The following is a 24,613-nucleotide window of genomic DNA, read 5'->3' on the forward strand; positions in this document are numbered from 1 at the left end:
CACCCAGCCCTCCCAGCAAATCCTTTGGGCTACAGCATCAGCAAAAGCCATGTTCTGTGATGTTAGGGGTCTAGGATAACCAGCTGCAGTTGCGAAATCCACGTAGGAAGCAGGGGCAGTGGGTGCCCAGGCACCCAGGCAGGTGCAGTGGACAGTGGGATCCCAGGAGGCGGCTTCAGCAGAGTAGTACCTGCTGGCTGAGGACATCAGCAGCTGCTGAGTGGAGCCCAGGCTGAGAGAGAGAGAGAGAGAGGTGGCAGCAGAAGCAGCAGAAGCCCCTGCCCGGGAAGAGGATGCTGAGTGCACAGTCAGTGTTGAAGTGGCTGAATTGGTCAACTTGAGGCCTGGGCAGGGGTTCCAGAGAAAGTTTGTAACCCATGGAGTGAGGGAGCAAGCTGCATGTTGTGGGGGCTTGGGTAGGAAAAACTCGAGAGGTGGGATGAGGGCAAGGGGCCACCTGAACAAGAGTCATCTGCAAGCTGCAACTAAGCCGGCTGCAAAGCCAGAGTGAGGGGCTGCTTCAATATCTCATAACCAGCATTGGACGCCAGATGAAGGGTTTATCTCAGTTTTTCTTATTAGTAACCCCAGGAGTCAGATATCAGGGTAAAAACCTGTTTGATAAGAGAAGCTGCAAGAAAGCGACAAGTGACCTCCTCTATCTCTCCTTCCCTTATCCAAAGACCAAAGAATCTTTCTACACCCTTCCTTACTACAGCTGTGTCTATGCATCCAGGGTCCTACAAGATCTCTATGCCTAATTCTGGTCAGCATGTCACTAAGAGATCGAAGGTTAAGCTTTATCAACAGTGTCTCTATGTGATCAACTCTCCCGCAACACTTGGGGAATCGCATTGTGCTCAGATCAAGGCCCGGCCTTGTGCTGTGTTGAACTGAGTCTGGGGAAGCCTGGGTTGACCAGAAGACCTTTCAGCTTCTTCTTGCCTGTACTGTGCGTGAAGGATGGCGGTGGAAATTCCACAGCCTGCAAGCTGGGTAAGCTGATGCTGTAGCTGAACGAGGAGATGTCACCTGGGGCAGAGCCACTGTCCACTGCTGTGGAGAACCATGGTGGGGAGGAGGGAATGCCTGGTGCCGGAAGGATCCAGGGTGTTTTTCTGAATTGAGCCATCACCAAGTCCCACTGCTAGAGAGCAGGCCTCCTGCGGCCTCTGCCCTCTGAGGACCAAGCACACTCCTACACCCTTCTTCTGGACCCTCAGAAGGAAAGCAAGAAGAAAGCCACACGAATTTCAAAGAATAAGGCCACCAGGTCTACTGCAGCCTGAGCTACAGCCATGGCAGGTTTTATTCAACAGGAGGAGATCTGGATGAGGAGCGAAAGAGCAGCTGACTTGGCTCACAGTCCAGACTAGCCAGGCTAGAACACAGCCTGACAGGCAGTGACCTCTACACCTCCCCAAGTCAGAACCAGCTTAGCGGAAGTAGTTGGGACAGTCATGAGCAATCAGGTCCCAGGCTTGGTCAAAGGCCTCCACGACAGCCGGCTCCAGGGGCCCTTCTTCAACGAAGGCCAAGTTCTGCTCCAATTGCTCCAGACTGGACATGCCCAGAATGACCGCATCCCCATGGGCGCCCTGCAAGGGACATACAGATTCCAGCACACATCTGCCATCCCATCGACTCATCACCCGCCCCTCCTGCCCATCACTTGCTGAGATTTGGGATCTGTTTTCACTTGAGTATTGCTTCTGGGAGAAATGACTACTGCCTCCCTACAGCCAAGGTCTGCCAGGCTCCTCTGCCCTGCAGGACAGTTTGAGAAAAACTTAGATTCAGGCCTGACATTTACCAAGAACTAAAGGGGCAAGATTGCCCCAGAATGCCCACACTGAAACAGGTTAAGGAGAAGAAGTGGGGACAGCAGGCAGAAAGGAATGCTTCCAGGGACACGGAATTGAGTTCTCTCTCCAGGGAGTGCTGAAGGGACGTTAAGAAACAATTTTGTTTTTAATGTACTTTTCAGAGTCAAATCTATGCTGATTTCCTACACCATGGAGCTGTGGGACTTTAGCAAGGAAACTTCTTGCTCATATGGAGAACCAGTTTCTCCTTATGGAAATGAAATCATGGGAGCTGGAGGGGGATGGCTTAACCGCTAGGAGCAGTTTCTGCTCTTGAAGACTACCTGGATTTGGTTCTCAGGTTTTCAGTACCCACATGATGCTGGCTCACAACCACTTCTAACTACATTCCCAGAGGATGTGCCACCCTCTTCTGTCTTCTGCTGGCACTACAAGCACATGTGGCCACCAGGCGTAGCACTCACGCAGACAAAATAAAAATAACTAACTCTTTAAGAAAAAAAATCCAGACTAGACTTCACACAGTCATTGGAACACAGCGAGGTAAGCTAGCACTACCACGTGTCACCATCCTGGGAGAACCTGGGCCAGAGAGGATGGAGTCACAGTAGGATCCACTCCCCACCCCTCAACTCCATGACTCCATTTCCCCCATCCAACTTCACAGCAGAGGCTGAACCACCAGGACCTCGGCTACCTTGAGCTGTGAGTGATGGTACATCCACCGCAGGGCGGCCGAGGTCATACTGGGGGTGCTGGTGCCATAGCTGGATTTCAGAGCCTTCTCCACCAGAGCGATGCCCTTGAAGTGTTCCTCCTTCCAGTACCTGAATGGGTGGGAGACAGTGACATGGGGGTCAGTTTCCAGGGGTCACTAGAGCGTGACCTAATCCCTGCATCCCTGAAGTGGCTTCTGTCCTCAGGCAGAGCTCTGCCCTTTCAGGATCTGAATACAGATAGATGCCTCCAAGGCCACTCATATAGGTTAGGGAGAGACATCGAGGACAAGAATCAGGAATTTTACACGCTCGTCAAATGTTAATAATACAGCGGTCGAAATGAGGACTCTCAGCTGTCACAACACACTTGGGAGCACTGGGTCACACAAAAGTGTGGCTAAAGTCCTGGGCACCAGTCTGGCTTCTGTGGTTGCCTCCCTTCCCTGCACTCACCAGTCTACTTCCTGTGGGAGGGAACACTCTCCCTGCAGCCTGTCTCAGTGACTTCCTGAGAGCAAGAGCTTAGTGGGTTGCATTGTAAAGAATGTCACCATGGTGAAGATTACAAGGACTTGATTCTCTGGAGGAGAACCCAGGAATCTGACAGTGTGTGAAATGCTTTTAATGGTTTGTACTCCAGGCAGAAGGATCACAGACTGTTAGTGGGGGGAGGCTACAGTTAGGGGTTCTTTGTGGTTGCCATTTTGTTCTGAGGTGCTGAGCATCAAAGGCAAGGCATCCTCACACCAACCTTTGCTCTGCCAGTGAGCAGCACACTCCCTACAGGTCAAGCTTGAATCAAGCCGAGTACACAGTCAGGCTAACACACTCTGCTCACTGCTTTTAACTTTGTATTTTTCCAATCAAACCAATATCACAGCCTCCTGTAGGAAGCTTGCTTGCTGGGCCTTTCCTTCCCAGACAGAGAATACAAACAGCAAACGCGTCAGTCTATGCTCAGCAATGAACCTTGGAGACATGGCAGCTAAGATACCAGAGGGGAGGGAAGTGTAAGAGTTCCACAGTGGCTGGACATGGAGACATACACATGTGATCCCACATCTCAGGAGGCTGAGGCAGGAGCATCACAAGTTGTACACTATACTGTGTCAAACTAGACCTCAAAAAAAGTCTCTCGAAAGAAAGATCGAATCTTTGATAATTTTTCTTTTTTTTCTTTCTGTTTTTGTAGTGCTGGGAACCAAAGCCAGAGCTTTGAGCATTCCATCCCCAGGCGATAGACAGGCCTTGCACTCATAAAACTTCTGCCTAAGTTTCCCCAGTTAGATATATTTTTAGGTACCTAAACTTTGGAGCAGAACATTGTGAGAGACACTAGGAATCCTAGCTCATTGCCCAAGTATTGGTGGCACCTATAATCCCAGTGCTCAGGGGGCAGAGGCAGGAGGATCTCTAAGGTGAAGGCCAATCTGGTCTAAAGGGTTAGTTCCAGGACAACTATTGCTACACACACACACACACACACACACACACACACAAACCCTGTATAGGGGAAACAAAAATAAATCCCCTAGGCCTTTACGGGAAGGCATGAAGATCAGGAGTTCATGGTCAACCTCAAATACAAAGCAAGTTTGAGACCAGCCTGGATACACAGGATTTTGACTCAAACTAAAAAAAAAAAAAAAAGAAAGGAAGGAAGGAGAAGGATGTTGCCCTAAACATTGTCCACCTATGACCACTTAAGACAACGATGACAATTTTACGAACAAGATGTCACAGGACTAAGACTCATTGGATCAGCACCAAGCTCCAGGCTCCCCGAAGTCCATCTGGGGGTGTCCTCTCACTGTTGGTAGTGGAAGAACTTTTCCCAAGAATCACACACAGGGTAACAGTGGACAGACATCAGGCCATGCCTATGACAATTCAAGAACATCCCTCCAAGGCCCAGGGCAGCTAATATCCAGAGTCTTAGGGCTGAAACCACAGTAGGGCTGGTCCCCAAGAAAGCAGCCTCAGGGATCCTCCCTCCAACCAAGGAAACCTATAGCACTTCTTTCCCAGACACAGCCCCCTTATCACAGCTCACCGGTCTCTGTAATGCTGAGCAAACTGATTTCCAAAGAAGCGGCCCTCAGGCTGCTTTCCATCCTTGTCCGGGTATTTATATCTGCCTGTCAGCAGACCACCTGCAGGAAGACAGCAGTCAGAACCTGGTCCAGACTCCTCCCAGAGACAGCCAGGTCATTCCCTGCTAGGAACTGGAGAAGAGGAGAGAGCCTAGAATGAGGAGATCCAGGAACCCCTTCTCGAAGCTCCAGACTTCCCAGATCTGAGATGAGCATCCACCAGGCCATCAATAGGAGAAACATGGGCCAGGCATGTCCACCCACCCACACATCCACATGGCTGTTCTCCATGAGAGCCCATACCAGCCAAAGGGTTGAAGGCGTAGAATCTCAATCCAAAGTGTCTGAGACAGGGGAAGAGCTCCTTCTCCACCTGCCGGGTGGTGGCATTGTACATGCCCTGCAGGGAGACATTCGGAGAGAGAGGACATGTCAACAGACACCAAATGTATCTTCCTAAATCCATCAATTTAACCTTAAGAATCCTAGACCTTGACAATCAGGGCATTCACACAGTGCTGTCGGCAGGTCTCATGGCTATGCTAAAGATCGAGACTCAATGGAGCCTTGGACCCCAAAATCTGGATGGTCCTAAAACACCAGATTCCTCTCACCTGGTACACAGTTGGCACGATCCAGCCATTTTTCTTGCAGAGGGTACAGATCTCAGCCACTTCCCAGGAGGCATAGTTGGACAGGCCAAGCTCCACAAACTTGCCCTGCAGGGGAGAGACTCCATCAGAGCCCAGCTCAGTCCAGGAGACCAGGAAGGTGGGACTGACTGTGTGGGGAGCCTGGAGTGAGGTCTGTGCCTGCCCTGCTGTGTGTTGTCAGCACTCACTCTCCTGGCAGGGTCAAGTTGGAAAGATCAGAGAGCATCTCCCCAAGCTCAGGGGCCACACTCACCTCCTGATGCAGTTGGTGGGCGACCTGCAGCGTCTCCTCTATAGGGGTGTTGTGGTCTGGCATGTGTAGGTAGAAGAGGTCCACCCGGGGACACTGCAGCCGCTTCAGCGACGTCTCCAGCTGGAACCGGACATCATCAGGCTTCAATGTCTTCCCAAACATTGGAATAGCCTTGGTTGCAATTTTCACTTTCCGGGGGGGGGGGGGAATGCAAGTTCAAGTCACTTTATCAAACATAGTATCTACTGTAACCATTGAGGAACAGAACTGGGCAGGATATGGTATTTTCTGCCTCTGATACCAAATCTGCTGGTTTGAGGAAAGAATCAGGAACTCAAGGTAGGCTTGTCTACACAGTACAAATCTAGTTCTATATGAAAGACTGCAACCAAAAAACAAGAGAGGGCAAAGGAGGGATGGAGGCAGAATGAGGGGAAGGAAAGAGAGAGAATTAAGAAATATACAGACAGCCGGGCTATGGTGGCGCACGCCTTTAATCCTAGCACTCGGGAGGTAGAGGCAGGCAGATCTCTGTGAGTTCGAGACGAGCCTGGTCTACAGAGCTAGTTCCAGGACAGGCTCCAAAGCCACAGAGAAACCCTGTCTCGGAAAAAACAAAAAAGAAAAAAAAGAAAAAAGAAATATACAGACAGACAAATGCAGAGATATAATTGGGTTCAAGTTGTAGCTCTGCCATTAATTAATAGCTGTGACCTTGACTAAATTGGGTCCTCCTCAATGCTGCCAACTGTAAATGACAATGGGAGTGATAATGGCTTAAGGAGAAGCCCTGAGGGTTGACAGGCATATCTGACAATGGACATGAAGAGTGTTTGGTATTCTCGCTGTGACTATTTCCTACTGGGCACCTAAATGAGCCAAACCAGGCACTGGGGCTGGTGGATGCAGAGGACCTGTGCTCAGGGCCTTGGAGTGTACAGGGAAAAATTTGAGATTCCACAGGAGGAGAGCAGCGAGACAGAGGCTAGCCTGGGGTCACAGGAGTTCCTGAGAATCTCATCTGAGTGTCTAGGGCAAGTGAGAAGCTAGCAAACTAAGAACAATAAGGTACTTGTTCACAGGGAGGAGGATTTTAGAAACCATGAGAAAGAAGGACTGAGGTGAGGGACATGGGGATAGAGAGAGACAACAGACTAGAACCAAAACGGTCCCATAGCACCCCACTTGGAGTCTGGAGATTAGACCTGGGTTTGTGGGTAGGGGAATCTCTGAATGCTTCTAGTCCACAGCGCTGTGGTCATTTCCAGATGTTTTGTAAGGTGACCCTGAACGCAGCATGGGCTATGGGCATGTGTGATTACAGTTTGAGAAGGGTGTGGAAGAACCGGGGACAGAAATGGCCAAGGCTTTGCTGAGAGCCTGTGAGAAGAAAGGTCATGGCCAGCTATGGACTCTGCCTGGGAAAACAGCCAGTTCTGGACCATCTGAGAGAGTCCCTGCTTCTCCCTGCCCTGCTGGAAGTCCAGTTGAATGGTTGGATGGGGGATGAATGGATGTATGATCAATGGGAAGATGGAAGGATGGATAGACAGATGGACAGACATGTGGACGGATGCATGGGTGGGCAGGCTGATGGATGGATGGATGGATGGATGGATGGATGAATGGATGCGTGGACTGACAGATGGATGAAAGGATGGATGCATGGATGGATGGACAGATGGACAGACAGGTAAATGGATGGATGGGAGGGCTGGCTGATGGATGGATGGATGGATGGATGGATGGATGGATGGACGTGCAAAAGGCACTTTCCACACTGGAGAAGCCAGTTCAGCAGCCCAGACAGTCAGTGAAGCTCCTAACACTTCCAAGTCACATACCTGGGACTTTCCATTCTCCCACCTCATTTCACCTTCCTGATGGGACATCAGCTTCTGAGCAGAGCTGTGGCTTTGGGCCAAGCAGCCCTGAACTCAAACAGGGGAAGGAGGGAGGGCTCAAAAAAGCAATTTCAATCAGGAGTCAGATCCAGGCTCTGGTGGTGGTAATGGGTAACGTGTATATGCCAGCACTCTGGAAGCTGGGCAGGAGTAGCCCAGCCTGAGTTACATGTAGATCCTAGGTTTTCCTGGGCTGCGTACACAGATCCTATCACAAGATACAATGCCTCCTTTCACTGGGAGGTAGGCAGGAGATGTAGAAACAGCAGGGCACCGAGTGCACAGGTCTGCTTCTGTTCTGGATCCCACTGTGCTGTGAATCCCAGAGTAGAACTCCATAGGGCAGTAGTCAGAGTGCAATGGAAGAGAAAGAGTTCCATACAGCATAGCAGCAGCCCAGAGAAGTGCAGTGCTCCCTGTAGAGGCTGAGGCAGGGGACTAAACGAGTAGAGAGCTCAAGAGAGCTGCATTGCTCTAGGGCCCTGTTTTCTCTGTAGGGCTGTACGTGATCTTATGGCCTCCACTCTAATGGAGCAAGAGGTCTTGTTAATCAAAGACTCATCCTCTACACAATCCAGGGCCATTAGCAAAGGAAGAAAGTGGTCTCATCTGGGGTGGTGGTGCTGAGCAGGAGTCCTGGAGATAAGGTGCCTCCAGAGCACCTGCTGGCAGCAACCCAGAGCGCAAACATGGGCTAGCCACATGGCTCCAGGTTGGACCAGAGCTATGCACACAGTGTGAGGAGGACCCTCGGCTACTCTTTCAGAAGAAGGTGTGGAAAGAGATCGCCAAATTGAAAGCTAGGTATGCATGCAGAGTTTGCATGCCTGAAGAGGTACAGTTCTCAGAGCTCTTGCGTGGACAAGGGGAGACCAGGGCTCCAGACAAAGGGAAGCCAGACAAAGCTGCCCTGGGTCAGTGAGATGACAGATTTGACTCTTACCTTTGCAGCCACTGCTGCCCAGTCTTAGTCCTAGGCCTCCCAGGATTGTCTCTGACTGGCCTTCCGCATACACATAGGCGGTGTCGATCTCAGTGTGGCCGCGCTTCAGGAAAGCTTGCACCGACGCTGCACTGGAGGTCTGATCCATGCGGCGTCCCATCTCCATGGCACCCAGCACAGTGGCGGGCCGAGCAGACGACATGATGCCTCTGGTAGAAGTGGAGGAAGGTGAACGATAAGAGAGAAAGGAGGATCCAGGAGTGTGCAGCTCTAGCCTGTGCAGAGGTGCTTTCAGCTTTAATAGCAGGTGGTGGTCACGCCCATGGGGCGGAGCAAGCAGCGGTGAAGCAGTGTGTGCAGGCTGGTGTGAGGAACTCTTTAAAGTTGGAGACCCTCAGTACACGTGCTACAAAACTTGCACCTACTCTCATCCCCTGGAGGTAGGTGGTCCGTGCCCATGAACTAAGGTGCAGGCAAACCCGAAGGTTGACAGCTGGCAGCCCACTCTGTTGTCTCTGCCCCTCTGCTGAGCCTTCCTGTGTCTCTGTCTCCTCCTCCAGGCCTTAAACCTCCATACTTGGGAAGGGAGATAGAGACGGGAAGATTAAGAATTCAAACTTGGTCTGGGCTACCAAAGACATTGTCTAAAACAAATAGCTTGATAAATGATTTGAGGTTGAGAGCATTGGTCACTTATTAACTCCTCTTGCCTGTGACAGGCCTCAAAGGTTGAGAGCGATGAAAAGGGCCGGAACTTTCACTGAAGTGTTTACCAAAGGTTAGTGACAATGATTCAGCATTTATTCTTCTGTTTTTTTAAATTCAATGATATGAAATGCTATATTCATACAAAAACCGATGTTCAAATGTTTCTCTGTTATTTTAAAAAAATTACACACGCACACACGCACACACACACACACACACACATGCACACACACAAATATATGCATTTCTAAGAATCTCCTGTATCTCAGGTTGGCCCTAGGTTATTATGTATTTGAGGGTGACCTTGAACTTCTTTTTATTTTGTCCACACCTACTAAGTGCTGGGGTGACAGGTGTTGGAAATCTCACCACGATTTTGTGACCATGGAGCCCTCTACCAACTGAGCCATATCTCTGCCATCAAGGAGACTTTAGAGTTGTTCACTTGGAAGTCACAGAATATAAAAACAACCTGAATGTCCCTCTGGGTAGAGTGGGCAAAGGACTAAGCTGTGAACCCACGGTAGCAGAGGAGTCTCAGCAGGTGGAAGAAGCCTCGGGGCCACACGCGTGATTCTGTGTGTAACACTGCTGCAGAGACAATTCCACGGGGACAGGAAACAAGGACAGAACGGCGGCTCAGCAGTTAAAACACTGGGGGCTCTTCCAGAGGACCGGGTGTGATTTCCAGCACCCACATGGCCGCTCACAACCTTCTGTAACTGCACTTCCAGGGGGTCCAGTGCCCTCTCTGGCTCCTCCGCTAATGCAGACCCCAGACCTTGGCAGAACTGACTCCATGATGGAAATACCATTCAGCTTATAAAACTCAGCATGGAGACAGCATCACTTTCCAAAAAGAAGCAAAGACCTAATCCCTCAGATCCACAGTTCTGGGGATGTCCCTCACTGTACCCACATTTTTTTTTGTCTTCTGCAGTTCTGTTTCTGGCAAATCCTGAAGAATATGGTCAACCCAGAATATGTTTTTTTTTAAAAATATTTATTTATTTATTATGTATACAATGTTCTGCCTTTGTGTATGCCTGCAGGCCAGAAGAGGGCACCAGACCTCATTACAGATGGTTGTGAGCCACCATGTGGTTGCTGGGAATTGAACTCAGGACCTTTGGAAGACCAGGCAGTGCTCTTAACCACTGAGCCATCTCTCCAGCCCCAGAATATGGTTTTTGTGCTTAAAAGCTTACCCTGAGAAAGGCTCAGGGCTACACCGGGATCCCAAATGTCCAGAGGTCTCTGGCTGGCTACTAGAGACTTTCTGTTGTCTTAAACCCATGTGTGAGGCGTGCTCTCTGGCGGGTGCCCCACAACACTCTAGCACTAGAACACATACTATTGGCTTCCAGAATCTTCAGAGAGAGGAGGTCATGGAGAGCTGCGCTTGGGGACGACGGGACTGTATGTTGATTGTGGGGTGACTCAAGACTGTATGTCCAAACCTTTAGAGCTGTACACTACAATAGGTGACCTTGCCGACTGTGATGGCTCATGTTTGAGAAGATTGCTGCCTGCTGGAGGCTAGCCTGGACTATCTAGTGAGTTCCAGTCCTTCCTGGGCTACAGTATGAGACCAGTCCTCCAAAACAGAGAAGGGAAATCCTCTGTGCGCTCTCTCTCTTTCTCTCTCTCTCTCTCTCTCTCTCTCTCTCTCTCTCTACACACACACACACACACACACACACACACACACATCCTTATTGCATGACCCAGCACTGCTTTCTCTTTATTTTGCTATGGATAAAGACAATTGAGGAAGTTGGGGCAGGATTTTGCTTAACTCTGTGAAGCTGTGATTCTTTGCCTGTCTAAAACACCTGATGGTCCTAATAAAGAGCTGAATGACCAATAGTGGTTCAGGAACAAGGATAGGTGGGGCTGGCAGGCTAACAGGAAACGAGAAATCTAGGAGGGTGGTGTGAGCAGCAAGTTAACAATAAGAGGGGACAGCAAGGGTCAGCCACCCAGCTACACAGGGGGCTGTGGAGAGAGGAGTAAAAAAAAGATATACAGAAATAGAGGAAGATCAATGCCAAGAGGCAAAAGGTGGTCAGGCTAATTTAAGAAAAGCTGACAAGAAAGAAGCCAACTTACAACTGGGCATTCATAATGAGAATAAGCCTCTGTGTGTGATTTATTTGGGAGCTGCGTGGTGGACTCATCAAAACCCAAAAGAGAAAAACAGCACACAACACACCATTTAGTCATAAAAATGCACATTCACAGACAATCAAACCAGGGCTAAGGCTGTCAGGCCTGTCCGTAAAGCAGAGGAAAGCCCCTGCTGGGGGTGGGAGCAAGTAGCTTATTGAGTTAGACTCTCCTGCTCAAAACACAGTTGATCTTGAACTTGCAGTAATCCTCCAGCCTTTGCTTCTCAAGTGCTAGTATTACTCCTGTATGATAGCACACCTGGCTGCTTAGATGTGACCCACAGGAGGGAAGAGCTGTATAACTCAGTGGTAAAGCTTGTGACTATCATGATTTATTATGTGCCAGGTTCCCTCCCTAGCATCACACGGAAACTAATGCAAGAGGTGGGCCGGCAGATCCCTTTAGATTCTCAGCCTCCGCCCTGGAGGATTTCAAGTGCAGAGAGACACCGAGACCAAATAGATGGGCCTTGGGTCTTCACAATCATGAACATACAAACCCAGGACAAGCCAGTGTGTTCATGCCGGTTATCCCTGCAACTCAGGAAACTGAGCTCAAACTAAATGTTTGAGGCTGAGACAGACATGATGACACACATCTTTAGTCCTACTCTTGGGGAGGCAGAGGCAGGTGCGTCTCTAAATCGGAGCACAGCCTGGTCTCTGTAGCTAGTTCCAAACCAGCCAAGGCTGCATAGAGCCTGTCTCAAAAAAATAAATGATGCCACCGGGCAGTGATGGCGCACGCCTTTAATCCCAGCACTCGGGAGGCAGAGGCAGGCGGATCTCTGTGAGTTCGAGACCAGCCTGGTCTGCAAGAGCTAGTTCCAGGACAGGGTCCAAAACCACAGAGAAACCCTGTCTCGAAACACCCCCCCCCAAAAAAAAAGAATAAATAAATAAATAAATGATGCCTGTCTATACTATAAAAAAGCCAGGTGTGTTATACACACAGTAGTTTGAAGCTAGAGACAAGGAGACATGATATGCAGCAGATTCAAAACAGCCTCGTATACAAAGTCCCTGTCTCAAAACCAAGAATCAGTTAGAAGGCCGAACAGGTAGAAGCTGTGGAATCTTCCTTTACTCTGTGTAAATATACGTCCCTGTGATTGGTTTCAAAGAAGCTGAGTGGCCAATAGCTGGACAGCATAAGGTTAGTCAGGAGAACTAGACTAAGGACTCTAGGAAGAAGAAGGGCAGAGTCAGAGGAGTCTCCTCCAGACACTGAGAGGAAACAGGAGGTGCAGGAGGAAAGAGAGGTAATGGCACTTGGCAGATGGAGATTAATAGAAATGGGTTATGTCTGTGGCCATGTCAGAGGAGCAGCAATAGATATCAACTTCAGGGTGTCAGCCCACCAGGAGGAAAATCCCTGGCGGGTGAGTCTCAGACAGACAAGGCCCTGAGACCACAGACTCCAGAATGTCTTTGGCTTCTGCTGTCTTTCTCTGGTATCTGGTATGGTGTGAATGGTGTGGGGAGATCCCCACTGCCTGTAATGTGGCGTGATTATCTCATGGTAACATCCCGTTCTACTGGGCGTTTTACCTGTGGGGTGTTTTTAAGATGATTTCTTCTTAAACTCTACTGACTGATAGTAATAATGTTAGTTTAACAGATTTCTGATGATTAAAAATAAGTACAAGGAAGTGTTCCACAGCTAGGACCTTCAAGTTTCACCTGAGGAGCTGCAGAGATGCAGGTCAGGTTCATAGTTAAGGAAACAATTGAGTCCCCAGGAGCCAGGCTGGCTCAGATCCTTTTAATGTCAGTGTTGGTTACAGAGTACATCTTACCAGAAATAAGACTTTGAAATTAACTTAAAAGTTAGACTGGGATGTTATTGCCAAATAGCTCTGAGTTGAAAAACCCACGATGACGGTCTGAAGGCACACAATTGAATGAGGAACTAGTTAAGTCAGGGAACAAATGCACAGCAGCCCAATTTGTACTAGCTGACGTAATTTCCTTGTTAGGATCGGTGGTGATCAAAGATGATGATTAATTTCTTGTGCCCATTTTTGCCCTCAGTCCTTGATATAAAAACTATTGATGAGTTGGTGTGCACCCTAAAGGTTTATAGCAGAGCTGATTTATTTGTTTTCATATAGAAAAGTTTAGATTTGTGAATCCTTTAAGATTCCTTATGTGGCCGGGCGATGGTGGCGCACGCCTTTAATCCCAGCACTCGGGAGGCAGAGGTAGGCGGATCTCTGTGAGTTCGAGACCAGCCTAGTCTACAGAGCTAGTTCCAGGACAGGCTCCAAAGCCACAGAGAAACCCTGTCTCGAAAAACCAAAAAAAAAAAAAGATTCCTTATGTGATTACCTTTCAGGATAATAAAGCAATTGATCCTTTCTTTGCAACCATAAAAAAATATCTTTGGCTTACAAACTGTTAATCTATAACCAGTTGATTAGATAAAGATATACATGGGTTCATGGATTAACTTGTTTTAACCTGCAGTATGTAAATGTTTTATCATGTAAAAGATAGGGAAAACATGCTGTTTGTCTTTTTTTTTTGCTCATATTCATTGTAATCATTTACTTAAAATACAGAATATAGGCACATAGTAATTTTTTTAATTTTTCTTTTTTTTTGAGACAGGGTCTCTCTGTAACTTTGGAGCCTGTCCTGGAACTCGCTCTTGTAGACCAGGGTGGCCTTGAACTCACAGAGATCCACCTGCCTTTGCCTCTCGAGTACTGGGATTAAAAGCATGCACCAACACTGCACGGCAGCACATTGTAATTTTTGTATTGCCTGATAGATTTTGCTGGGGTTTGTAAGCTCTTAGGGGAAGAATAAAGAGGGCTAAAGTGAGTTAGAAGAAAACCATCAGGAATGAAGATAGAGCTAGAAGGAAAGCATCGAGAATGAGAGAGGGAACTCACCAGGATAATAAAGAGTGGAGAATGCTAAAGAAATAAAGATAAGGTCTGAAAGAAACCACCAGGGGCTGGAGAGATGGCTCAGTGGTTAAGAGCATTGCCTGCTCTTCCAAAGGTGCTGAGTTCAATTCCCAGGAACCACATGGGCCTGCAGGCATACATGTAAACAGAATAATGTATACAGAATAAATAAATAAATAAATAAATATTTTTAAAAGTTTAAAAAAAAGAACACTGAAAAGAAAAAAAGAAACCACCAAGAGAGAGTGCAAAGGTCGTTCCCCCTAAGCCCTCAGATAAAATGGTATAGTGCACCATCTCTCCCATTCATTTGAGTCCTGCACTGCTGGAGGCTGGTCCCCCAAACCACAGTAGGTTAATCTAAGTTGCAAGAGCTAGTTAGTAATAATATGCTTGAGCTATTAGTTGAGATTTTATAACTAATGCTATCTTTCTGTATGGGTTGTGAACTGCTAAGGTAGGAAAGAAAAGTTTGTCTGAAGAAGCACTTGCCTCCAAAGTTGGACATAATACTGCTCAATATTCACCCAGCCCTCCCAGCAAATCCTTTAGGCTACAGCATCAGCAAAAGCAGTGCTCCATGATGGTAGGGGTCTGGGGTAACCAGCTGCAGTTGGGAACTTGACCATGAATGTAGGGGGCAGTGGATGCTCAGGCTGCCAGGCAGGTCTAGTGGTCACTGGGGTTCCAGGGGGCGGCTTCAGCAGAGTAGCACCTGCTGGCTGAGGACATCAGCAGCTGCTGAGTGGAGCCCAGGCTGAGAGAGAGAGTGGGGGGGGGCAGCAGGAGCAGCAGAAGCCCCTGCCCGGGAAGAGGATGCTGAGTGCACAGTCAGTGTTGAAGTGGCTGAATTGGTCAACTTGAGGCCTGGGCAGGGGTTCCAGAGAAAGTTTGTAACCCATGGAGTGAGGGAGCAAGCTGCATGTTGTGGGGGCTTGGGTAGGAAAAACTCGAGAGGTGGGATGAGGGCAAGGGGCCACCTGAACAAGAGTCATCTGCAAGCTGCAACTAAGGCGGCGGCAAAGCCAGAGTGAGGGGCTGCTTCAATATCTCATAACCAGCATTGGACGCCAGATGAAGGGTTTATCTCAGTCTTCCTTATTAGTAACCCCGGGAGTCAGATATCAGGGTAAAAACCTGTTTGATGAGAGAAGCTGCAAGAAAGCGACAAATGACCTCCTCTATCTCTCCTTCCCTGATCCAAAGACCAAAGAATCTCTTTTCACCCTTCCTTACTACATCTTGTGTCTATGCATCAGAGTTCTACAAAATCGCTAAGACTAATTCTGGTCAGCGCATCCCTAAAGTGATCGAAGGTTAAGCTTTATGAACAGTGTCTCTATGTGATCAACTCTCCGGCAACACTTGGGGAATCTCATTGTGCTCAGGTCAAGGCCCCGCCTCATGCTGTGTTGAACTGAGTCTGGGAAAACCTGTGTTCACTAGAAGACCTTTCAGCTTCTTCTTGCCTGTACTGTGCGTGAAGGATGGCGGTGGAAATTCCACAGCCTGCGAGCTGGGTAAGCTGATGCTGTAGATGAACGAGGAGACGTCACCTGGGGCAGAGCCGCTGTCCACTGCTGTGCAGAACCATGGTGGGGAGGATGGAATGCCTGGTGCCGGAAGGATCCCGGGAGTTTTTCTGAATTGAGCCATCACCAAGTCCCACTGCTAGAGAGCAGGAGTCCTAGGGCCTCTGCCCTCTGAGGACCAGGCACACTCCTGCACACTTCATCTGGGCCCTACAAGGAAAGCAAGAAGAAAGCCACACGAATTTCAAAGAATAAGGCCACCAGGTCTGCTGCAGCCTGAGCTACAGCCCTGGCAGGTTTTATTCAACAGGAGGTGGTGGGGAGAGCTCAGGCAGCTCTCACACTGAAGACAACTGGGTGCAGATCATGGCAATAGAAAGAAACAAAACAAAACAAAACAAAACCCTTCAGTTATCTGGATGAGGAGGGAAAGAGCAGCTGACTCAGCTCACAGCCCAGACTAGCCAGGCTGGAACACAGCCTGACAGGCAGTGACCTCTACACCTCCCCAAACTAGATCTAGCTTAGGAGAAGTAGTTTGGACAATTCTGAGCAAACAGGTCCCAGGCTTGGTCAAAGGCCTCCACGACAGCCAGCTCCAGGGGTCCTTCTTCAACGCAGGCCAAGTTCTGCTCCAATTGCTCCAGACTGGACATGCCCAGAATGACCGCATCCCCATGGGCGCCCTGCAAGGGACATACAGATTCCAGCACACATCTGCCATCCCATCGACTCATCACCCGCCCCTCCTGCCCATCACTTGCTGAGATTTAAAATCTGTTTTCACTTGAGTATTGCTTCTAGGAGAAATGACTACTGCCTCCAAAGAGCCAAGGTCTGCCAGGCTCCTCTGCCCTGCAGGACAGTTTGGGAAAAACTTAGATTCAGGCCTGACATTTACCAAGAACTAAAGGGGCAAGATTGCCCCAGAATGCCCACACTGAAACAGGTTAAGGAGAAGAAGTGGGGACAGCAGGCAGAAAGGAATGCTTCCAAGGACACGGAATTGAGTTCTCTCTCCAGGGAGTGCTGAAGGGACGTTAAGAAACAATTTTGTTTTTAATGTACTTTTCAGAGTCAAATCTATGCTGATTTCCTACACCATGGAGCTGTGGGAATTTAGTAAGGAAACCTCTTGCATGAAATGGAGATCATGGGAGCTGGAGGGGGATGGCTTAACTGCTAGGAGCAGTTTCTTCTCTTGAAGACAACCTTAATTCGGTTTTCAGTACCTACATGATGCTGGCTCACAAATACTTCTAACTACTTTCCCAGAGAACGTCCCACCCTCTTCTGCTTCTGCTGGCACTACAAGCACATGTGGCCACCAGGCATAGCACTCACGCAGACAAAATAAAAATACCTAGCTCTTTAAGATAAACAATCCAGACTAGACCTCACACAGTCATTGGAACACAGTGAGGTAAGTTAACACTACCACATATTACCAGCCTGGGAGAAGTTGCGCCTGAGAGGATGGAGTCACAGTGGGATCCACTCCCCACCCCTCAACTCCATGACTCCATTTCCCCCATCCAACTTCATAGCAGAGGCTGAAGAGCCAGGGCCTGCTAGGCTACCTTGAGCTGTGAGTGATGGTACATCCACCGCAGGGCGGCCGAGGTCATACTGGGGGTGCTGGTGCCATAGCTGGATTTCAGAGCCTTCTCCACCAGAGCGATGCCCTTGAAGTGTTCCTCCTTCCAGTACCTGAATGGGTGGGAGAAAGTGACATGGGGGTCAGTTTCTCAGGGGTCACTAGAGCGTGACCTAACCCCTGCATCCCTGAGGTGGCTTCTGTCCTCAGGCAGAGCTCTGAACACAGAGGTCTCCAAGGAAATTCCATTGGTCAGGGAGAGACATCGAGAACAAGAATCAGGAATTATACATGCTCATCAAATGTTAATAATACAGCAACATAAAAGAGGAGTCTCAACTGCCACAACACACTTGTGAGCCCTGGTCACATGAAAATGTGGCTAAAGTCCTGGGCACCAGTCAGGCTTCTGTGGTTGCCTCCCTTCCCTGCACTCACTGGTCTATTTCCTGAGGGAGGAACACTCTCCTTGAAGCCTGTCTCAGTGACTTCCTGAGAGCAAGAGCTTAGTGGGTTACATTGTAAAGAATGTCACCATGGTGAACACTACCAGGACTTGATTCTCTGGAGGAGAACCCTGGGATCTGACACTGTGTGAAATGCTTTTAATGGTTTGTACTCCAGGCAGAAGGATCACAGACTGTTAGTGGTGCAGGCTACAGTTAGGGGTTCTTTGTGGTTGCCATTTTGTTCTGAGGTGCTGAGCATCAAAGGCAAGGCATCCTCACACCCAATCTTTGCTCTTCCAATGAGCAGCACACTCCTTACAGGTCAGGCTTGAATCAAGCAGAATACACAGTCAGGCTAACACACTCTGCTCACTGCTTTTAACTTTGGATTTTTCCAATCAAACCAATATCACAGCCTCCTGTAGGAAGCTTGCTTGCTGGGCCTTTCCTTCCCAGACAGAGAATACAAACAGCAAACGCGTCAGTCTATGCTCAGCAATGAACCTTGGAGACATGGCAGCTAAGATACCAGAAGGGAGGGAAGTGTAAGAGTTCCACAGTGGCTGGACATGGAGACATACACATGTGATCCCACATCTCAGAAGGCTGAGGCAGGAGCATCACAAGTTGTACACTATACTTGGTCAAATTAGACCTCAAAAAAAGTCACTTGGAAAAAAGATTGAATCTTTGATAATTTTTCTTTCTTTCTTTTTCTTTCTATTTTGTCCTTCTGGGGGCTGGAGAGATGGCTCAGAGGTTAAGAGCATTGCCTGCTCTTCCAAAGGTCCTGAGTTCAATTCCCAGCAACCACATGGTGGCTCACAACCATCTGTAAAGAGGTCTGGTGCCCTCTTCTGGCCTTCAGGCATACAGACAGAATATTGTATACATAATAAATAAATAAATTATACATAATAAATAAATATTTTTTAAAAAAATCTATTTTGTCCTTCTGATAATCAAACCAGGGCTTTGAGCATTCCATTCCCAGGCGATAGGCAGGCCTTGCACTCATAAAACTTCTGCCTCAGTTTCCCCAGTCAGAAATATTTTTAGGTACCTAAACTTTGGAGCAGAACATTGTGAGAGACACTAGGAATCCTAACTCATTGCCCAAGTATTGGTGGCACCTATAATCCCAGTGCTCAGGGGGCAGAGGCAGGAGGATCTCTAAGGTGAAGGCCAATCTGGTCTAAAGGGTTAGTTCCAGGACAACTATTGCTACACACACACACACACACACACACACACACACACACACAAGCATACACACAAATCCTGTGTGGGGAAAACAAAAATAGATCCCCTAGGCCTTTACGGGAAGGTACAAAGATCAGGAGTTCAAGATCAACCTCAAATATAAAGCAAATTTGAGACCAGCCTGGATACACTAGATGTTGACTCAAACTAAAAAAGAAGGAAGGAAGAAGGCAGAAAGGAGGAAGGAAAAGGATGTTGCCCTGAACATTGTCCACCTTTGACCACTTGAGACTACGATGACAATTTTACAACCAAGATGTCACAGGACTAAGACTCATTGGGTCAGAAACAAACTCCAGGCTCCCCCAAGTCCATCTGGGGGTGTCCTCTCACTGTTGGTAGTGGAAGAACTTTTCCCAAGAATCACACACAGGGTAACAGTGGACAGACATCAGGCCATGCCTATGACAATTCAAGAACATCCCTCCAAGGCCCAGGGCAGCTAATATCCAGAGTCTTAGGGCTGAAACCACAGTAGGGCTGGTCCCCAAGAAAGCAGCCTCAAGGATTTTTCCCTCCAACCAAGGAAACCTATAGCACTTCTTTCCCAGACACAGCCCCCTCATCACAACTCACTGGTTCCTGTAAAGCTGAGCAAACTGAGTCCCAAAGAAGCGGCCCTCAGGCTTCTTTTCGTCCTTGTCCTGGTACTTATATCTCCCTGTCAGCAGACCACCTGCAGGAAGACAGCAGTCAGAACCTGGTCCAGACTCTCCCAGAGACAGCCAGGTCATTCCCTGCTAGGAACTGGAGAATAGGAGGGAGCCTGGATTGAGGAGATCAAGGAACCCCTTCTTGAAGCTCCAGACTTCCCAGGTCTAAGATGAGCATCCACCAGGCCACCAATAGTGGGAACAAAGGCCAGGCATGTCCACCCACCCACACATCCACATGGTTGTTCCCCATGAGAGCCCTTACAAGCCAAAGGGTTGAAGGCGTAGAATCTCAATCCAAAGTGTCTGAGACAGGGGAAGAGCTCCTTCTCCACCTGCCGGGTGGTAGCATTGTACATGCCCTGCAGGGAGACATTCGGAGAAAGAGGACATGTCAACAGACACCAAATGTATCTTCCTAAGTCCATCAATTTAACCTTAAGAATCCTAGACCTTGACAATCACGGCATTCACACAGTGCTGTCGGCAGGTCTCATGGCTATGCTAAAGATCGAGACTCAATGGAGCCTTGGACCCCAAAATCTGGATGGTCCTAAAACACCAGATTCCTCTCACCTGGTACACAGTTGGCATGATCCAGCCATTTTTCTTGCAGAGGGTACAGATCTCAGCCACTTCCCAGGAGGCATAGTTGGACAGGCCAAGCTCCACAAACTTGCCCTGCAGGGGAGAGACTCCATCAGAGCCCAGCTCAGTCCAGGAGACCAGGAAGCCTGGAGTGAGGTCTGTGCCTGCCCTGCTGTGTGTTGCCAGCACTCACTCCCCCAGCAGGGTCAAGTTGGAAAGGTCAGAGAGCATCTCCCCAAGCTCTGGGGCCACACTCACCTCCTGATGCAGCTGGTGGCAGACCTGCAGCGTCTCCTCTATAGGGGTGTTGTGGTCTGGCAAGTGTAAGTAGAAGAGGTCCACCCGGGGACACTGCAGCCGCTTTAGTGACGTCTCCAGCTGGAACCGGACATCATCAGGCTTCAATGTCTTCCCAAACATTGGAATAGCCTTGGTTGCAATTTTCACTTTCCAGGGGGGGAAAATGCAAGTTCAAGTCACTTTATCAAACATAGTATCTACTGTAACAGTTGAGGAAGAGAACTGGGCTGGATATGGTGGTGCCTGCCTCTGATACCAAATCTGCTGGTTTGAGGAAAGAATAAGGAACTCAAGGTAGGCTTGTCTACACAGTACAAATCTAGTTCTATATGAAAGACTGTATCCAAAAAACAAGAGAGGGCAGAGGAGGGATGGAGGAAGAATGAGGGGAAGGAGAGAGAGAGAATTAAGAAATATACAGACAGAAAAGGCAGAGATATAATTGGACTCAAATTGCAGCTGTGCCATTAATTAGTAGCTGTGACCTTGACTAAATTGGGTCCTCCTCAATGCTGCTAATGGTCAATGATAATGGGAGTGATAATGGCTTACAGAGAAGCCCTGAGGGTTGACAGGCATAACTGACAATGGACATGAGAGTGGTATCCTCGCTGTGACAATTACCTACTGGGCACCTAGGGAGCCAAACCAGGCACTGGGGCTGGTGGATGCAGAGGACCCGTGCTCAGGGCCTTGAAGAGCACAGGCCGCTATTGAGTAGTGAGACAGGGGAGATCTTGAGGTTCCACAGGAGGCAGAGCAGGGAGACAGAGACTAGCTTGGGATCACAGGGGTTCCTGAGAATCTCATCTGAGTGTCTAGGGCAAGTGAGAAGCTAGCAAACTAAGGACAATAAGGTATTTGTTCACAGGGAGGAGGATTTTAGAAACCATGAGAAAGAAGGTCTGGGGTCAGGCAGATGGGGATAGAGAAAGACAACAGATTAGAACCAAAACGGTCCCATAGCACCCCACTTGGAGTCTGGAGATTAGACCTGGGTTTGTGGGGGGGGGGGAGTCTCTGAATGCTTCTAGTCCAGAGCGCTGAGGTCATTTCCAAATGTTTTGAAATTGTGACCCTGAATGCGGCATGGGTAATGGGCATGTGTGATTACAGTGTGAGGAGGGTGTGGAAGAACCAGGGACAGAGACGGCAGAGGCTTTGCTGCGAGCCTGTGAGAAGGAAGGTCATGGCCAGCTATGGACTCTGCCCGGGAAAAAAAGGCCAGTTCTGGACCATCTGAGAGATTCCCTGCTTCTCTCCCTGCCCTGCTGGAAGTCCAGATGAATGGTTGGATGGTGGATGAATGGATGTATGATCAATGGGAGGATGGAAGGATGGATGGACAGATGGACAGACAGGTGGATGGATAGATGGATGGATAGACAGATGGACAGACACGCGGATCGATGGATGGATGGATGGATGGATGGAAGGATGGATGGATGGATGGACGTGCAAAAGGCACTTTCCACACTGGAGAAGTCAGTTCAGCAGCCCAAGCAGTCAGTGGATCCCCTGACACTCCTGAGTCACATACCTGGGACTTTCCATTCTCCCTCCTTACTTGACCTTCCTGATGGGACATCAGCTTCTGAGCAGAGCTGTGGCTTTGGGCCAAGCAGCCCTGAACTCAAACAGGAGAAGGAGGGAGGGCTCAAAAAAGCAATTTTAATCAGGAGTCAGATCCAGCCTCTGGTGGTGGTAATGGGTAACGTGTATATGCCAGCACTCTGGAAGCTGGGCAGGAGTAGCCCAACCTGAGCTACATGTAGATCCTAGGTTCGCCTGGGCTGCATAGACAGACCTATCACATACTACAACTCCTTCTTTCACTTGGAGGTATGCAGGGATCTACAAACAGCAAGGCACCGAGTGCACGGGTCTGCTTCTGTTCTGGATCCCACTGTGCTGTGAATCCCAGAGTAGAACTCCATAGGGCAGTGGTCAGAGTGCAATGGAAGAGAAAGAGTTCCATACAGCATAGCAGCAGCCCAGAGAAGTGCAGTGCTGCCTGTAGAGGCTGAGGCAGGGGAATAATTGAGTAGAGAGCTCAAGAGAGCTGCATTGCTCTAGGGCCTTGTTTCCTCTGTGGGGCTGCACTTGATCCTATGGCCTCCACTCTAATGGAGCAAGCAAGCGGTCTTGTTAATCAAAGACTCATCCTCTACACAATCCAGGGCCATTAGCAAAGGAAGAAAGTGGTCTCATCTGGGGTGGTGGTGCTGAGCAGGAGTCCTGGAGATAAGGTGCCTCCAGAGCACCTGCTGGCAGCAACCCAGAGCGCAAACATGGGCTAGCCACATGGCTCCAGGCTGGACCAGAGCTACGCACACAGTGTGAGGAGGACCCTCGGCTACTCTTTCAGAAGAAGGTGTGGAAAGAGATCGCCAAATTGAAAGCTAAGTATGCATGCAGAGTTTGCATGCCTGAAGAGGTGCAGTTCTCAGAGCTCTTGCGTGGACAAGGGGAGACCAGGGCTCTGGACAAAGGGAGCCAGACAAAGCTGTCCTGGGTCAGGGAGATGACAGATTTGACTCTTACCTTTGCAGCCCTGCGGCCCAGTCCGAGCCCTAGGCCTCCCAGGGTTATCTCTGACTGGCCTTCCCCATATACATAGGCGGTGTCGATCTCAGTGTGGCCGCGCTTCAGGAAAGCTTGCACCGACGCTGCACTGGAGGTCTGATCCATGCGGCGTCCCATCTCCATGGCACCCAGCACAGTGGCGGGCCGAGCAGACGACATGATGCCTCTGGTAGAGGTGGAGGAAGGTGAAGGATAAGAGAGGAAGGAGGATCCAGGAGTGTGCAGCTCTAGCCTGTGCAGAGGTGCTTTCAGCTTTAATAGCAGGTGGTGGTCACGCCCATGGGGCGGAGCAAGCAGCGGTGAAGCAGTGTGTGCAGGCTGGTGTGAGGGACTCTTTAAAGTTGGAGACCCTCAGTACACGTGCTACAAAACTTGCACCTACCCTCATCCCCTGGAGGTAGGTGGTCGGTGCCCATGAACTAAGGTGCAGGCAAACCCGAAGGTTGACAGCTGGCAGCCCACTCTGTTGTCTCTGCCCCTCTGCTGAGCCTTCCTGTGTCTCTGTCTCCTCCTCCAGGTCTTAAACCTCTGTACTTGGGAAGGGAGATAGAGATAGGAAGATTAAGAATTCAAAGTTGGTCTGGGCTGCCCAAGACCTTGTCTAAAATAAATAACTTGATAAATGAATTGAGGTTGAGGGCATAGGTCACTTGTTAACTCCTCTTGCCTGTGACAGGCCTCAAAGGTCGAGGAGTGATGAAAAGGGCCGGAACTTTCACTGAAGTATTTACCAAAGGTTAGTGACAATGATTCAGCAGTTTATTCTTCTGTTTTTTTTTTAATTCAATGATATGAAATGCTATATTCATAGAAAAACCTATGTTCAAATGTTTCTCTGTTATATTAAAAAATTACACACACAGGCACACACACGCACACTCACGCACACACGCACATGCACACACACGCACGCACGTGCAGGCACGCATGTACGCACACACATGTGCACACACACACACAAATATATGCCTTTCGGGGGCTGGAGAGATGGCTCAGAGGTTAAGAGCGTTGCCTGCTCTTCCAAAGGTCCTGAGTTCAATTCCCAGCAACCACATGGTGGCTCACAACCATCTGTAATGGGGTCTGGTGCCCTCTTCTGGCCTTTGGGCATACACACAGACAGACTATTATATATATATATTATATATATTTATTATATATAATAATATATATAATATACATATAATAAATATTAAAAAAAACAAATATATGCCTTTCTAAGAATCTCCTGTATCTCAGGTTGGCACCAATCATTACGTAGTTGAGGGTGACCTTGAACTTCTTGTTCTTTTGTCCACACCTACTAAGTGCTGGGGTGACAGGTGTTGGAAATCTCACCACGATTTTGTGACCATGGAGCCCTCTACCAACTGAGCCATATCTCTGCCATAAGGAGACTTTAGAGTTGTTCAAATGGAAGTGGCAGAATACAAAAACAATCTGACGTCCCTCTGGGT

The 24,613-nt window shown here is 48.9% G+C and overlaps 1 protein-coding gene and 1 pseudogene across 2 annotated transcripts; both read right to left on the reverse strand.

The window, feature by feature from the left end:
• Window positions 1–1,251: 1,251 nt before the first annotated feature.
• LOC121447910 (aflatoxin B1 aldehyde reductase member 3) lies at window positions 1,252–15,797 on the reverse strand. 2 transcript variants are annotated; one of them, XM_041651189.1, is made up of 8 exons: window positions 15,745–15,797; window positions 8,392–8,600; window positions 5,545–5,732; window positions 5,253–5,357; window positions 4,942–5,038; window positions 4,599–4,698; window positions 2,524–2,653; window positions 1,252–1,598 (listed from the first exon to the last, which is right to left on the reverse strand). In XM_041651189.1, exons 1-8 carry the CDS (start codon window positions 15,780–15,782, stop codon window positions 1,437–1,439), a joined length of 1,029 nt encoding a protein of 342 aa, XP_041507123.1. In that variant the 5' UTR covers window positions 15,783–15,797; the 3' UTR covers window positions 1,252–1,436. The 2 variants fall into 2 exon arrangements, with proteins under 2 accessions (XP_041507123.1, XP_041507124.1); XM_041651190.1 differs by lacking the exon at window positions 15,745–15,797 and adding an exon at window positions 8,817–8,835.
• Window positions 15,798–15,964: 167 nt separating this feature from the next.
• Window positions 15,965–23,395, reverse strand: LOC121447911 (annotated as a pseudogene).
• Between the last annotated feature and the right edge of the window lie 1,218 nt (window positions 23,396–24,613).

This window comes from Microtus oregoni, unplaced genomic scaffold (genome assembly GCF_018167655.1).
Source record: "Microtus oregoni isolate MIOR12 unplaced genomic scaffold, Mior012 000005F_ref0000423, whole genome shotgun sequence".
Taxonomy (NCBI): domain Eukaryota; kingdom Metazoa; phylum Chordata; class Mammalia; order Rodentia; family Cricetidae; genus Microtus; species Microtus oregoni.

Excerpts from the sequence above, each read along its gene's own strand:
- LOC121447910 (XM_041651189.1), bottom strand. The coding sequence starts at position 15,782 with ATGGTTCTGCACAGCAGTGGACAGCGGCTCTGCCCCAG. Across the intron at positions 2,654-4,598 it reads GCTCAGCATTACAGAGACCG|GTACTGGAAGGAGGAACACT; the intron begins GTGAGCTGTGAT and ends CCACCCATTCAG. Across the intron at positions 1,599-2,523 it reads ACCATCACTCACAGCTCAAG|GGCGCCCATGGGGATGCGGT; the intron begins GTAGCCGAGGTC and ends TGTCCCTTGCAG.